The sequence below is a fragment of the Bactrocera dorsalis genome, chromosome 3, assembly GCF_023373825.1.
Source record: "Bactrocera dorsalis isolate Fly_Bdor chromosome 3, ASM2337382v1, whole genome shotgun sequence".
Lineage (NCBI taxonomy): Eukaryota > Metazoa > Arthropoda > Insecta > Diptera > Tephritidae > Bactrocera > Bactrocera dorsalis.
In genome coordinates this window covers 47,736,065-47,750,608 of record NC_064305.1, presented here as the reverse complement: position 1 = coordinate 47,750,608, position 14,544 = coordinate 47,736,065, and the positions used below count along the sequence as shown (strand labels likewise).

At 35.6% G+C, this 14,544-nt stretch overlaps 3 protein-coding genes across 16 annotated transcripts in view; 1 reads left to right on the top strand and 2 right to left on the bottom strand.

The window, feature by feature from the left end:
* Nucleotides 1–14,544, top strand: part of LOC105228775 (obscurin) — a 369,554-nt gene that overhangs the window by 20,344 nt on the left and 334,666 nt on the right. The window lies entirely within an intron of this gene.
* The window catches only part of LOC125777195 (uncharacterized), a 282,927-nt gene that overhangs the window by 143,986 nt on the left and 124,397 nt on the right, over nt 1–14,544 (bottom strand). The window lies entirely within an intron of this gene.
* LOC125777180 (uncharacterized) overlaps nt 12,302–14,544 on the bottom strand; it is a 36,860-nt gene continuing 34,617 nt past the window's right edge. For 2 of the 3 annotated variants that reach the window (XM_049451451.1, XM_049451452.1), the window contains 4 exons: nt 12,908–13,004; nt 12,655–12,845; nt 12,428–12,581; nt 12,302–12,367 (listed from right to left, as the gene is read on the bottom strand). In XM_049451451.1, coding sequence (XP_049307408.1) covers nt 12,345–12,367; nt 12,428–12,581; nt 12,655–12,845; nt 12,908–13,004 — 465 coding nt within the window. In that variant the 3' untranslated portion in view covers nt 12,302–12,344. The remainder of the gene's footprint in view (nt 12,368–12,427; nt 12,582–12,654; nt 12,846–12,907; nt 13,005–14,544) is intronic. The other variant, XM_049451453.1, reaches the window with a different exon arrangement.

Sequence of the window (14,544 nt, the reverse complement as noted above, 5' to 3'; positions counted from 1 at the left end):
ATTTGAGCGAAAACTTGACTTACCCCCCATATAACTAATACAATATAATTTTCGAACATCCGACTGACTTAAATCTACTTCTATGTATGATTAGAGTTAATAGTATGTGGTTATTGAGAAAAATAGATAAAATTTGGTCTATATTACCCCAACTTCCAAATACTATGTACATATAAATTTTTTCGTTCAAATTCGTTTCAAATAAAAACCCTTTTGTACCATTGTTCTTATAGATGTATGTATGTATGTTAAACAGAAAAATTTTTGATTACTTTTTCAAAACACAATATGTGTCAACATTAGTGTTTGTCATGTCAAACAAACCAACTGTAAGTGTAAGAGTGGAACTTTAAATACAAATATCTCGAAAACTATTAGTCTAAGGAGGGTATTTGAGACCTCCTCTTTCCGTTCATACCCTCAAATCGTGGCGCCACTTGAATCGTATTCGTGCCTCCGTTTCTAATATATTACAACTTCTGGACGGTAATTGTCCTTTTAATTTTTATAAACTTTAAAAAATCAAACATTTAATCTTTTAGGTGACAATGGCTATTGAAAAACTATGGATGAATTGTCACTGTAGTTCTACTTTTTATTTGGATTTTTTTTTAGCTGGGGCATGCCTTCCCCATTAATTTTTATTTAAAGCTAGCTGACCCCGCAGCCGTTTTCCTGCGTGAAATTATGTGTTTTGAAATGAAAAGAAAGTTAAATTTATCATTTATTTTTGAAGTTATACTTCTTATACGACGCCGGAAAAGGTTGCGATAGATTCTGGTTGCGCAACCTTCCATATAAAAATAACGCAAAGTTGCGCAACCTCGCTCCATCCATATGAATGTAACGCAACCTTGTCTGCATAACCAAATCATACTTAAGTCAACGAAACCTAAGTGTCAATGGTGGTGTTGGTGGTAAGCGCCTAGACTGTGACGATGTGAACATTGGTTCGAATCTCAAGCGAATTTACTTTTAATTTTTTTTTAATTTTTTGATTTTTAACATCGTATACTATACTAATAAATATTTTTCTTACTAATAGAAATTAAATTTATCACAGCAATATTATGTATATGTATATACATATTATGTATATGTTATTGCTGTGATAAATTTATTGCGAAAGCAAATGCTCTACAAATGTATATGTATATTCTATACTTAAACAAAATTTTTAGAACCATCGTATGTTTCTTGCATGCATAACCAAATCATACTTAAGTCAACGCAACCTAAGAGTCAATGGTGGTGTTGGTGGTAAGCGCCTAGACTGTAACGATGTGAACACTGGTTCGAATCTCAACAGAATTCATTTTTAAATTTTTGCTTTTTAACATCGTATACTATACTAATAAATATTTTTTTTTCTTACTAATAGAAAATAAATTTATCACAGCAATATACATATATGTACATAATATGTATATACATATACATAATATTGCTGTGATAAATTTAATTTCTATTAGTAAGAAAAATATTTATTTGTATAGTATACGATGTTAAAAGGCATACATCTTCTATCCTATCTTGTGTATCTGCACATGCTCATATGAGTGTATGTAACGGGTGATTTTTTTGAGGTTAGGATTTTCATGCATTAGTATTTGACAGATCACGTGGGATTTCAGACATGGTGTCAAAGAGAAAGATGCTCAGTATGCTTTGACATTTCATCATGAATAGACTTACTAACGAGCAACGCTTGCAAATCATTGAATTTTATTACCAAAATCAGTTGGCAGAAAATCCGCTTTTTTATCGACAAATTTTGTTCAGCGATGAGGCTCATTTCTGGTTGAATGGCTACGTAAATAAGCAAAATTGCCGCATTTGGGGTGAAGAGCAACCAGAAGCCGTTCAAGAACTGCCCATGCATCCCGAAAAATGCACTGTTTGGTGTGGTTTGTACGCTGGTGGAATCATTGGACCGTATTTTTTCAAAGATGCTGTTGGACGCAACGTTACGGTGAATGGCGATCGCTATCGTTCGATGCTAACAAACTTTTTGTTGCCAAAAATGGAAGAACTGAACTTGGTTGACATGTGGTTTCAACAAGATGGCGCTACATGCCACACAGCTCGCGATTCTATGGCCATTTTGAGGGAAAACTTCGGACAACAATTCATCTCAAGAAATAGACCCGTAAGTTGGCCACCAAGATCATGCGATTTAACGCCTTTAGACTATTTTTTGTGGGGCTACGTCAAGTCTAAAGTCTACAGAAATAAGCCAGCAACTATTCCAGCTTTGGAAGACAACATTTCCGAAGAAATTCGGGCTATTCCGGCCGAAATGCTCGAAAAAGTTGCCCAAAATTGGACTTTCCGAATGGACCACCTAAGACGCAGCCGCGGTCAACATTTAAATGAAATTATCTTCAAAAAGTAAATGTCATGAACCAATCTAACGTTTCAAATAAAGAACCGATGAGATTTTGCAAATTTTATGCGTTTTTTTTAAAAAAAAAAGTTATCAAGCTCTTAAAAAATCACCCTTTATATGCATGTGCGCGTTCAGAAATTGAAATCATATTTTCATCACTTATCAATATACTTATTACATGTGCGCGCATTGACTTGCATGTTCATACATTCATATATACTTATATGTACATATATTTGCATACATTGCCGAAAAAATAATGCACAAGCATACAAACACATAATAAATTTATAAAATGTGAATTTAAGTTTTCTAGTTTTATTTTATACTAAATGATATGCATTTCTGAATATCACTAAGAAGTATAACTTCATCCGCGCGTAGGGACTCCACGCACCTTTTTTTTTTCAATGTAACACAGTTTGATAAACAACATTTTTTGGTTTCTGTTCCGGTGCGTAAATGTACAGAAAAGATGGTTTTCCAACTTGTGAACACGCCACGTATGCATTTTTGGCCGTGTGAAAAACATAGCAGTTCCAAATTTATGCCACACATTTTTAGTTGATAACACACCTGGATGCCCATCTACTGGTTTGCCTTGTTTTCTTTGTAAACATTTCTTTGACGATGCATTCTATGTATAATATCAAGGTATTTCCGAATGTCCTCGCAAACGGATCATTGACGAAAGTTGAATAATTTTCCCTGGGTTGAAATACACTCTTTGGCCATTCTCCAAATTAAGTGCGAGACGCACAACAGTCGGAAAATGTTCATGAGTTGCAAAAGTAAATATCCCACAAAGTGCTTTAGTGCAGATCGCGTATCGACCGTATCGTTCAAGACCAGTAACCGCCATGTTGCTTCCTTTGATGACGTATGTACTTACAAACGTATTTTATCGATATCACCAAACTGCAATACTAAACATTGATATGAGTTTTGAATGTGAATTAGACAATAGTGGAGAATATAGTACGATCCATATGTTGTCAACTTCGATATTCACTACTCTAAGTTGTATGGTCGTCTGATGGCTACGACGATAGAGTGGATATTCATCATTTCCAGTTTGCGATTCCGAAAGAAAATCAAGTGGATAGTGTTTCATGCATTTATTGACAGACATACATACCGAAGTGGGTTTGAGGTGTCCGCAAGGTCCATGAACCTTATTGGTTTTCATCACTTCGTATAGTACTGGATCTTTCTTTGCATCAGGAATTGCCGCATGATTGAATGATTTCATCAAATTGATCTGGTGTAACCACATTCCACCATCCAAAGAAGAATGTGTGCGTGTGGCAAACATCTCTTTTGCCACTCAACAGAGTACATCTAGCATCTAACAGCTGTTACTTGAAAAGTTCTACTGTGACATCGAGGCGATATCTTTCTGTTTGATCGCAATCCACAATACCGCACGTATGTCATCGCTTCCTGAGAATACTCGTTCATGTGCATTGGGCTGCTAATGTACATATGTTGATGCCAAAAAGAACGCCGACCGATATTAGCACGACCTCTTCATGGCATCGTAACAAATTTCAATCTGTAATTGATCACTTTGTGTGAAACACACATAGCATCTTTACTGAATAATTTTAAAAAATTGTAGAAGCAAACGCCAATTTTGAACGATTTAAATAATAGAAAAACAAAAAAAAATTGAATAAAAAAATTTGTGCGGAAAAAATTAACTTTTTGTAATGGTTCAATTTTCCGACTTTTCCTCATGAAAGACATACAGGTTTTTTATTTCTAAACCTTTCCCGATCCACACAGAACATTCTCTGAAAATTTCATCAAGATTGGTTCAGTCGTTCCCTTAGCGTTACTAATAAACCAACATCCATTCGTTTGTATAGAAAAAAGAAAAGGGCTGTTTTAGAGGGTTTCCGGCATTTATCGGAATTTTTCGTGCCGTAAAAACCATCCTTGGACTTCAACGAACATTTAGAAGAAAGAATTGGCAAAATTGGTACAGGCGTTTTGGAGTTATGCGCTTACCAGCACATTTTGCGATTCATTTTTATATACTGTATGTATAAGATGTAAAAAGTCTTTATAAATTAATTAGAAATTACAGTAACTTTTTAGAACTTACCTTATTCAACAATTTAACGGCGAATGTAGTATGACAGCTGGCACAGGTGTGTAATTATTTTTTTAAGTAGGTACATGTCATTGCACGAGAATTAACATGGACGTTGGTGTAACATATTTTACAGCCACTGCAAATATTTTTCTGCGCGTATTTTGTTGTTGTGTCATTGCACAAATGGGAAGACTCTGAAATCAGTGCAATCCGTGCACCTTGCAAGAGTTTGAAATGGTAAGGGAACCCCCTTATATTTTTTCGTACTTGTAATATATGCTGTGGTAACCATTCTTTCAAAACAACTCGTTGTGTGGTTTCAGTTGAAGTTTTTTGAATTTCTTCCAGCAGCCCCGATTCATCTTTCTTGTAAAGCTTGTATTTACTGATGTTTGTGTCGCAACGATTTCAAACAAGTCAGGGTAGCACGATTGCTGACATTCCTGATTTGTGCTTTAGGCCTTTGTCGTAATAAAAACGGGTCAGCTCGAGAATAGCGAGACGCCCAGAGCTTTGAAGAAAACATTTTTTGGTAAGTTGATATTTTTATTGATCATCTTATTGAACACTCACTGCCTGTGAACATACCTGCTGCTATATTTTGCAATGAAACAAATAACACTACTCAACAACTCCGAAGAAAAAATTTGCGACTTATGTTTTAAGAGGCTTGTTGAGTATTTGAGGTCCCTATATTCAGAGGAAAAGAAATTCCATATCTCCTGACTCAAAGGTACTCGAGTCATTTTATATTACCATGCGTTTCCAAATATGCCGGTATACGCAAATAATACTATATGTATTTTTCAATATTTTTTTATTTATTGAATCTGCTTGGTAAAGCCTAACAATAAATATTCAAATCTTAAATCTATTTAAAACTTAAGAAGCTCAATAATGTAGTTCAGCTTTTTTGGTAGAATGTTGCTCTCTAGTAGGCTGGTAGATCACTTATTTTTAAACGTGTTTGTTTGCAGGAATTTATCAAGGCATTAGCCAATGGTTTTGGATGTTCGCGAAGTTAAGAAATATATCTCATTCTGCTGTCTTCTATCTCCTTCTTTACCATAGGAATATGAAGATCTTTTTGAATGTTTTCATTACGCATGTATCATGGTGAACCCGTGCTGGTTCTAAGCATTTTAGATTGGAATCTTTGTATTATATTAATGTTGGTTACACAGGTCGTACCCCACAGTTGAATGCCTGACATCCAAATTGGTTCTATGATTGAATTGTATAACAGGACTTGTTGTCTAGGCTTGGTTTGGATTTTTTGTTTAAACGCCAATTAAAATGTGCTGCTCTTAACTTCATGCAAGTTATTTTACTTGCTATATGTTGTCGCCATGTGAGCCTTCGATCCAGATGAATCCCAAGATAAGTAACTTCATTCGTTTGGGGTACCCTGATCTTAGCGGGAATGGATGTAACATGCTCTTATTTTTGCTCATTAATATTTATACGCTAGTTGGCCAGCCATTCTTCGACAAAAGTTAAGTGCTGCTCTAATACTCTTGATTATCTGATGGAGCATTTGTTACGGCTTACTAAAGCTGTTTCATCCGTAAAAGTGGATGTCAATACGTTAATGGCTGTTGGAGTATCTGCTGTATATTATGTAGAGAGTTGGGTCTAGCACGCTACCCTGAGGTACACCAGCCCTTATTGCTCGTCCTTCTGATATGAAGTCTGCTACTTTAACTGTAAATTTCCTGTTTCTTAAATACAATATGACTCTAAAGCTTTATGCAATTTCTAAGGTAAAACTTTTTTGGTTTTCCATAAAAAGCTTTCATGCCAGACCTTATCGAACGCCTGAGTTACATCTAGAAAAATAGCTGAACAATAGTCTCTGTGCTCGAATGCTTTCCTGATTTCGTTGGTAATTATATTTATTTGTTCCACAGTGCCATGTTTAGCACGAAAACCGAATAGGTGCGTTGTTATACTCTCGCAACAAAGTTGCTAAAGAGAGTATTATAGTTTTGTTCACATAACGGTTGTTTGTAAGTCCTAAAACTAAAAGAGTCATATATAGGGTTATATATACCAAAGTGATCAGGGTGACGAGTAGAGTTGAAATCCGGATGTCTGTCTGTCCGTCCGTCCGTCCGTGCAAGCTGTAACTTGAGTAAAAATTGAGATATCATGATGAAACTTGGTACACGTATTTCTTGGCTCCATAAGAAGGTTAAGTTCGAAGATGGGCAAAATCGGCCCACTGCCACGCCCACAAAATGGCGGAAACCGAAAACCTATAAAGTGTCATAACTAAGCCATAAATAAAAATATTTAAGTGAAATTTGGCACAAACCATCGCATTAGGGAGGGGTATATTTTAATTTAATTTTTTTTGGAAAGGGGGCGTGGCCCCGCCCCTACAAAGTTTTTTGTACATATCTCGGAAACTACTATAGCTATGTCAACCAAACTCTACAGAGTCGTTTCCTTCAGGTATTTCCATATACAGTTCAAAAATGGAAGAAATCGGATAAAATCCACGCCCACCTCCCATACAAAGGTTATGTTGAAAATCACTAAAAGTGCGTTAACCGACTAACAAAAAACGTCAGAAACACTAAATTTTACGGAAAAAATGGCAGAAAGAAGCTGCACCCACGCTTTTTTTAAAAATTGAAAATGGGCTTGGCGTCGCCCACTTATGGACCAAAAACCATATCTCAAGAAGTACTCGACAGATCTCAATGAAATTTGGTATATAATATTTTCTTAACACCCTGATTATATGTACGAAATATGGGCGAAATCGGTTCACATCCACGCCTTCTTCCGATATAACGCTATTTTGAATTCCATCTGATTCCTTCTCTGTATAATACAATATATACATTATGAACCAAAATAAACAAATATGTAAATGACGGATAATGAAATCTCGATTATCACTTTATCATGCGAGAGTATAAAATGTTCGGTGGCACCCGAACTTAGCCCTTCCTTACTTGTTTTATATTAGTTTCTTGGAGGAAAAGAGACATTCTTGATAGTAACACTTTTTTAAGTATTTTAGAAATACAGAGTAAAAGATTTATTGGTATGTAGAAAGACGCCTGTTTTAAGTCTTTCCTGATGTTGATCGGCGACTTTCCCCACGAAATTGGATGGTATCCAAACCAAGGAGAGCACTGTTATAACAATATTTGGTAACTCAATTAGTATGTTTGGAGTAATATTGTCGTGTCCTGATGCTTTTGTCGGATTTAGATCTTTTATTAAAGTTGGACCACGTTTTGCATGGTACACATAAATTTTGTCATACACTGTGTTAGATTTAAAATCATAGTTTCAATACTTCCATTATGAAGATCTTGCGGCAGTTGTATTTGTACAGTGTTGCCTTTCACTACATTTGCATAGCTTCTTTGCATAGGATTATTCTTAAAAGTAATGGGATTTGAACTTTTATCTGAGATTGGTATAATTTCGTTACGGGGTGTTTGTAATATTTGGTTACGACGTGCTTGAATACTCTATGACAACTTCGGTTTAAAATCTTTATATACAGGACAACTTTCCTCTGATATCCTCCAAAATTTCTGCATTTTTTATTTAAATTGCAGACAGAAAAAGAGAGAGGCCGAAGTGCGTGAATATGAAAAGCTTGACAAGCTGGCCGACAGGGATAATACTCGAAAATTTTACGAAAACATGCGGCGACGAACAGAAGGTTTCAAGACCGGGGCATGCTCTTGTAGAACCCAACGAGGTGATCTAGTTACCGATGCCCAGAGTGTACTAATATTATGGGATTAATTAATAGGGAACACTTCTCCAGCGTGCTGAATGGCAGTGAATGCATAACGTCAGGAGAAGGCGAACCCGATTCCCCAATCGGGAGAAGAAAAGAGAATCGACACACACCACCTCTGCGTCGATTTCAAAGCTGCTTCCGACAGCACGAAAAGGAGCTGCCTTTATGCTGCGATGTCTGAATTTGGTATCCCTGCAAAACTAATACGGTTTTGTAAACTGACGTTGAGCAACACCAAAGGTTTCGCCCTGATCGGGAAGGACCTCTCCGAGCCGTTCAATACCAAACGAGGTTTCAGACTTCTTCTGGAGAAAATAATTCGAGATGCAGAACTAAACCGAGAAAATACAATCTGTTATAAAAGTGTACACCTGTTGGCGTATGCTGATAATGTTGACAACGCGGCCTTAACGCCCATGGCGTTGGTGCTGCTTTCTCCAGAAAGGAAAAGGCAGCGAAGCAAATAGTTCTGGTGGTGAACGAGGGCAAGACGAAATAGCCCTCAAACAAATAATCATCACTGTTGACAGTCATAACTTTGAAGTCGTAGACAATTTCGTCTATCTGGGAACCAGCATCAACACCAACAACAACGTCAGTCTCGAAATTCAATGCGAGATGTCTCTGGCCAACAGGTGCTACTTCGGACTAAGCAAAGTCCTCTCTCGACAAACAAAAACCAAACTCTAAAAGTCCCTCATTATTCCCGTCCTGCTATATGGATGGCATGGATGATGACAACATCTGATGGGTAAACGTCGCGAGTTTTCGAGAGAAAAGTTCTGCGAAAGATTTATGGTCCTGTGCGCGTTGGCCACGGTGAATATCGCATTCGATGGAACGATGAGCTGTATGAGATATACGACCAGGTCATGTCGTCCAAATGGGCGAAAACAGCTCTGAAAGTATTCGACGCAGTACCCGCCGGGGGAAGCAGGGGAAGACCTCCACTCCGTTGAAAGGACCAGGTAAAGAAGGACCTGGCTTCGCTTGGAATCTCTTATCAGCGCCACCTTGCGCGCTGTTGTTAACTCGGATAAAACCTCGTTAGCGATTTCTACGCCAGTGAAGAAGAAGAATTGGAAACATTTAATAAATTGCTGCAGAAACAAAAATCAAAATCTGTTTAATTATAAAAAACAATAACTCAACTTACATGCGCTCACAAAATTTACTAAAAATTAAATCTATTAAAGAAGATCCAATCTATGTTAAATCCTATAAAAACCTAGAAGTGCATAAAGCGGTTGTAAATAAACAAATAAAATATGTGATTGAAAAAAAATTATTTGCCACATAAATTCTACTTAATCTGCACCGACTTGGGTAGTGCCTAAATAGCTCGATGCTTCAGGTAAAGGGAAATGGAGACTTATTGTAGATTGTCACAAGTTACATAGCATCACTGTGAATGACAAATATTGACGAGATACTAGACCAGTTAGGTAGATGTTTATACTTCATGACAATTGATTTAGTGTAAGGATTATACCAAATGGATGCTATCTTTCACTTTACTGGCGTAGACATCAATTACTCGGTTATAACCGTGTTAACAGCTGCGCGCCAGTCGTTTTTTCTCAGCACAGGAACACAGCAGAGCAGTATTTATTATTTCCATAGCATCAGCAGTAAAGCCTTTTACCCTATTACATGGTTCAATTGTTTAAGAATTAAAATAAGCTCAGCACACTTCACAACATCCAAAAAATTGCTGACTGCCGCATTGCAGATCCGTCACTAAACTCTTTGGGAGTGTTTTGGAAGTGTGTGGAATTTGCGATAATTTAAAATATTTGCCAAATTTTCGGTTCATTCATTGCGAATACCGGGCTATTTATTTCGAGCAGAACTGCGCTGTGATCAGATAGGAGATCCGAACAGATGGTAGAGCGTATGTACCTTAAATTAAAACCTTTCGAAACAGTAAAATCAAGAACGTCCAGAATTTTCGTTAGATAGGATGGCAAATAAATTGGTTCATCGGCCGACTGACAGATCAAACCTTTGTTCCAAATTCAACCTTTGAGACCGATGATTTGAGAGCGATGAACCCCACTGTTTGAGGCATTTAATCCCCACCAGCAATAAATTTATTACCAAACTGGTTCATAATTTACACATACTTGGCGACGGATTGTGTCGCGGAGGAAAATATAAGGCGGCTATCGTTAAATTTCCATGAAGGCTGGGCAAGACGACCATTGTTACCTGTACCCAAGGTTCCAGTCCCGTGTAAGAAATACCTGATTTCATAAGAACTGCAGCTCCGTTTCTCGCATTGCCACTAGGGTGATTTGATTTTAAAAGATCATTCACTGCAATTTCTCAGCTCGCTTGGACTGGTATCATATCTACAAGTATACTCGTATTGCATTGTTGTCGAAGATACACATGTATGTATGTATGAAATTAAAAAATACTGTACTCTGGCAGTAGCTGGGTGATGTCATTTTGTTGTTTTTTATAGTATTATAAAAAAATATTCAAATGACTTTTACATGATTATGATTTGAACAAAAAAATGTTTTTTCTTTATACATATGTACATACATGTATGTATGTACATATCGTCCCCTCAATATAACAATAGCGTATCATTTTTTTTTTTGCTCTGAGAAAATCGAGTTTAAAGTTTTTGTCAAATCAGATGTCTATTAAAACCTCAATATCGCGGTAAATAAAAAATCTTCATAGTGGATTTTTCGATGAGTACATTATACCGTTTCTTGTCTTTAAATTTACCAAGTTTTTTTATTCTACGCATCCTTTAAGACCATAATTATGTTATTCAAAGCGCAAGTCCCCCATATAGGCCATTTTATTTTTTAAGGAATTCGTATGATGTATCTGATACACTATTTTATTTTGTATGGTATACGCTGTTTTATTCAATAATTTTACGGTATTTTTACTAAAATATTTGATCTCAAAAATATCAATTGTAACATTATAAAACAGTAATTAATTCATAGTTTTGTTAATTCAGTGGCATTTATTCATTACTTTCCAATTTGGGTTATTATAAACAAAAAATTATGACAAATGAAGGTATACATTGCGTAAATCAAAAATAACTAGAAATTCATTCGTCTTCATTCTCTTCCTCTGCTACATCTGGCTCATCTAAACAATTTCGCTTGTTTCCACCTCGTAAGTTAAAAAAAAATGACTGCGAGCCACGAGGAATTACACTCTTTTTGCACAAATTTTGAAGATCATGCAGCTTTCGATTACAAATTGGCAGCTCTTTATTGTATTTGCCAGTAAACGAAAAGTTGAACACCTCTTTTGTTTTTCGCGTTCCTCCAATATCAATTACTTTCAAGTCTCCATCCCAAGTTGAAATTTCAAATGACTACAATATTTAAAACTTTCGAATTTGTATTGAAAATAAAACAGCTTCTGAGTATAGAAATGGTCGGAATAAAACTATTTCTCAAACAATAGTGTATATTATTATAAGCTATTTTATGAGTTAAAGTTTTGATAAATTGTATTTATTTCTACAGGCTAAAATGGAGTATAATGCGCATACACTAGTATTATTTTAACAACTTTGCAGTGGCAATATAAAAAATAGCGCACATGAGCTTATATATGAGCTTACCCAGTGGGACTTGGAAGTAGGAAAGAATTGAATACTTCCTACTGAAAAAATAAGTAGAGTTACTTTCCTACAATAATACTATCAAATTTCGTTTTTCTGATCAATGTCATTGGAGCGAAGAACCTCCACTTCGCTTACGAATTCATATGACGGAAAGTACTTTCCCCACACCTAATTTTGATTAATTCAGTAGGTAGTTACTATAAACCTAATATTTCGTGTGCTTCGAAGTACTTTCCCCACACCAATATTTTATTAATTCGGTAACTACTTACTATAAACCCAGTATTTCGTATATTTCGAAGTACTTTCCTTCAAACTATTTTTTCTATTACATACTAGTAACTACTTACTATAAACCTACCAATAGCAGAAACAGTGGACACCATTAATTTTATTTAAATATTTTATTTTTTAGATTTTAATACGGAGTTTGTTTTAAAATTACAATTTTTCGCCAGTTTTAAAGCTATCCTTCTTTCATTGATGCCTCTGAAATCATAAAAAATTTTAGAAAATATGTATATATTTTTTCTTTCTAAAATTATTTACCAAACAAGCAGTCGATTAACCCCTTGCATTCCTTTAAGGAGTATTTGGAATGAATGCCATCGTAGTTCAACTGAACAATAAGACTCCTTTCGAAAATACCCTCAATAGATTTAATAATCCCCGTTTTGCCTATTATATTTTTAATGATTTTTATCTATAGAAAAATAGGTATAATATTTATTAGTCAAATAGTGAAACTTAAGGGATTATACATATAGACAACTTACATAGTCTGCACTGGAACCTGCCACTATATCTGCATTCAGTTTTTTTAATGCTTCCAAGTTGGACAACGGGAACACACTTCTCGTTCCATAGGAGCCTACATCTTTTTCAAATAGCTGCTTAAACATCGCCAACGTTTCTGCTTGTTGTCTCTTTATGATGTTTTGGTTGGCTATAATGATAACAAGTTTTTCTAATAAACACAAACATTTTGATTAAAAACATTGAAATTATGAACTTTGTTAATGACATTACCTTCTAATTTAGTGTTATTCGTTGTATTTATATTGGTAAACTCGCTAGAAGCGATAAAGAAATCAGAATCGGGGATTTGCGACTTAAATAAAAACATCTGCAATTAAACAAAGGTGTAACAATTTTCATTTAAAACATATAAAATTATTAGATATCTAAAATTTATAAAAATATTACCAGATGACGTTATGAAGAATGGGCATCATGACGATTTGTTCTCCATAAGGCAAAGCTGTATATTTATCATTTATATCACTTATTTTGAATATTTCTAAATCAGAACATACATATGTAAAGGGTGATTTTTTAAGAGCTTGATAACTTTTTTTAAAAAAAAAAACGCATAAAATTTGCAAAATCTCATCGGTTCTTTATTTGAAACGTTAGATTGGTTCATGACATTTACTTTTTGAAGATAATTTCATTTAAATGTTGACCGCGGCTGCGTCTTAGGTGGTCCATTCGGAAAGTCCAATTTTGGGCAACTTTTTCGAGCATTTCGGCCGGAATAGCCCGAATTTCTTCGGAAATGTTGTCTTCCAAAGCTGGAATAGTTGCTGGCTTATTTCTGTAGACTTTAGACTTGACGTAGCCCCACAAAAAATAGTCTAAAGGCGTTAAATCGCATGATCTTGGTGGCCAACTTACGGGTCCATTTCTTGAGATGAATTGTTGTCCGAAGTTTTCCCTCAAAATGGCCATAGAATCGCGAGCTGTGTGGCATGTAGCGCCATCTTGTTGAAACCACATGTCAACCAAGTTCAGTTCTTCCATTTTTGGCAACAAAAAGTTTGTTAGCATCGAACGATAGCGATCGCCATTCACCGTAACGTTGCGTCCAACAGCATCTTTGAAAAAATACGGTCCAATGATTCCACCAGCGTACAAACCACACCAAACAGTGCATTTTTCGGGATGCATGGGCAGTTCTTGAACGGCTTCTGGTTGCTCTTCACCCCAAATGCGGCAATTTTGCTTATTTACGTAGCCATTCAACCAGAAATGAGCCTCATCGCTGAACAAAATTTGTCGATAAAAAAGCGGATTTTCTGCCAACTGATTTTGGTAATAAAATTCAATGATTTGCAAGCGTTGCTCGTTAGTAAGTCTATTCATGATGAAATGTCAAAGCATACTGAGCATCTTTCTTTTTTGACACCATGTCTGAAATCCCACGTGATCTGTCAAATACTAATGCATGAAAATCCTAACCTCAAAAAAATCACCCGTTATATCTTTACTCACTATTACTATTCCTAATGCTGACAAAGATTGGACTGGTTGCGTGAAAAAATTATCAAAGTTCAAAACTCTATTGCCCACTATATATTTCTCATCATCTATTTGCTTAAATTTCTTAATTTTGAAGGGAATGCAAGGAGTTATACAGCAGTAATTGGGTTGAATTGATGATAAAAAAAATGGCTTTCAAATGAAACTATTTCTCCCAAACGATTTGTTTTAAAACCAACCACTGGACTTTTTGATGACACTACTACTTCATTTACAAATAAATTATTAAGCTGTTGAAGAACTCTTGTTGGGCATTTAATTTTGTTTTTTATGTCTTGCATGAAATTCTCAAACTTGTATGTAGTAAAGTCCATGATAAACCCTATTTCTCTTATGCACTGCGG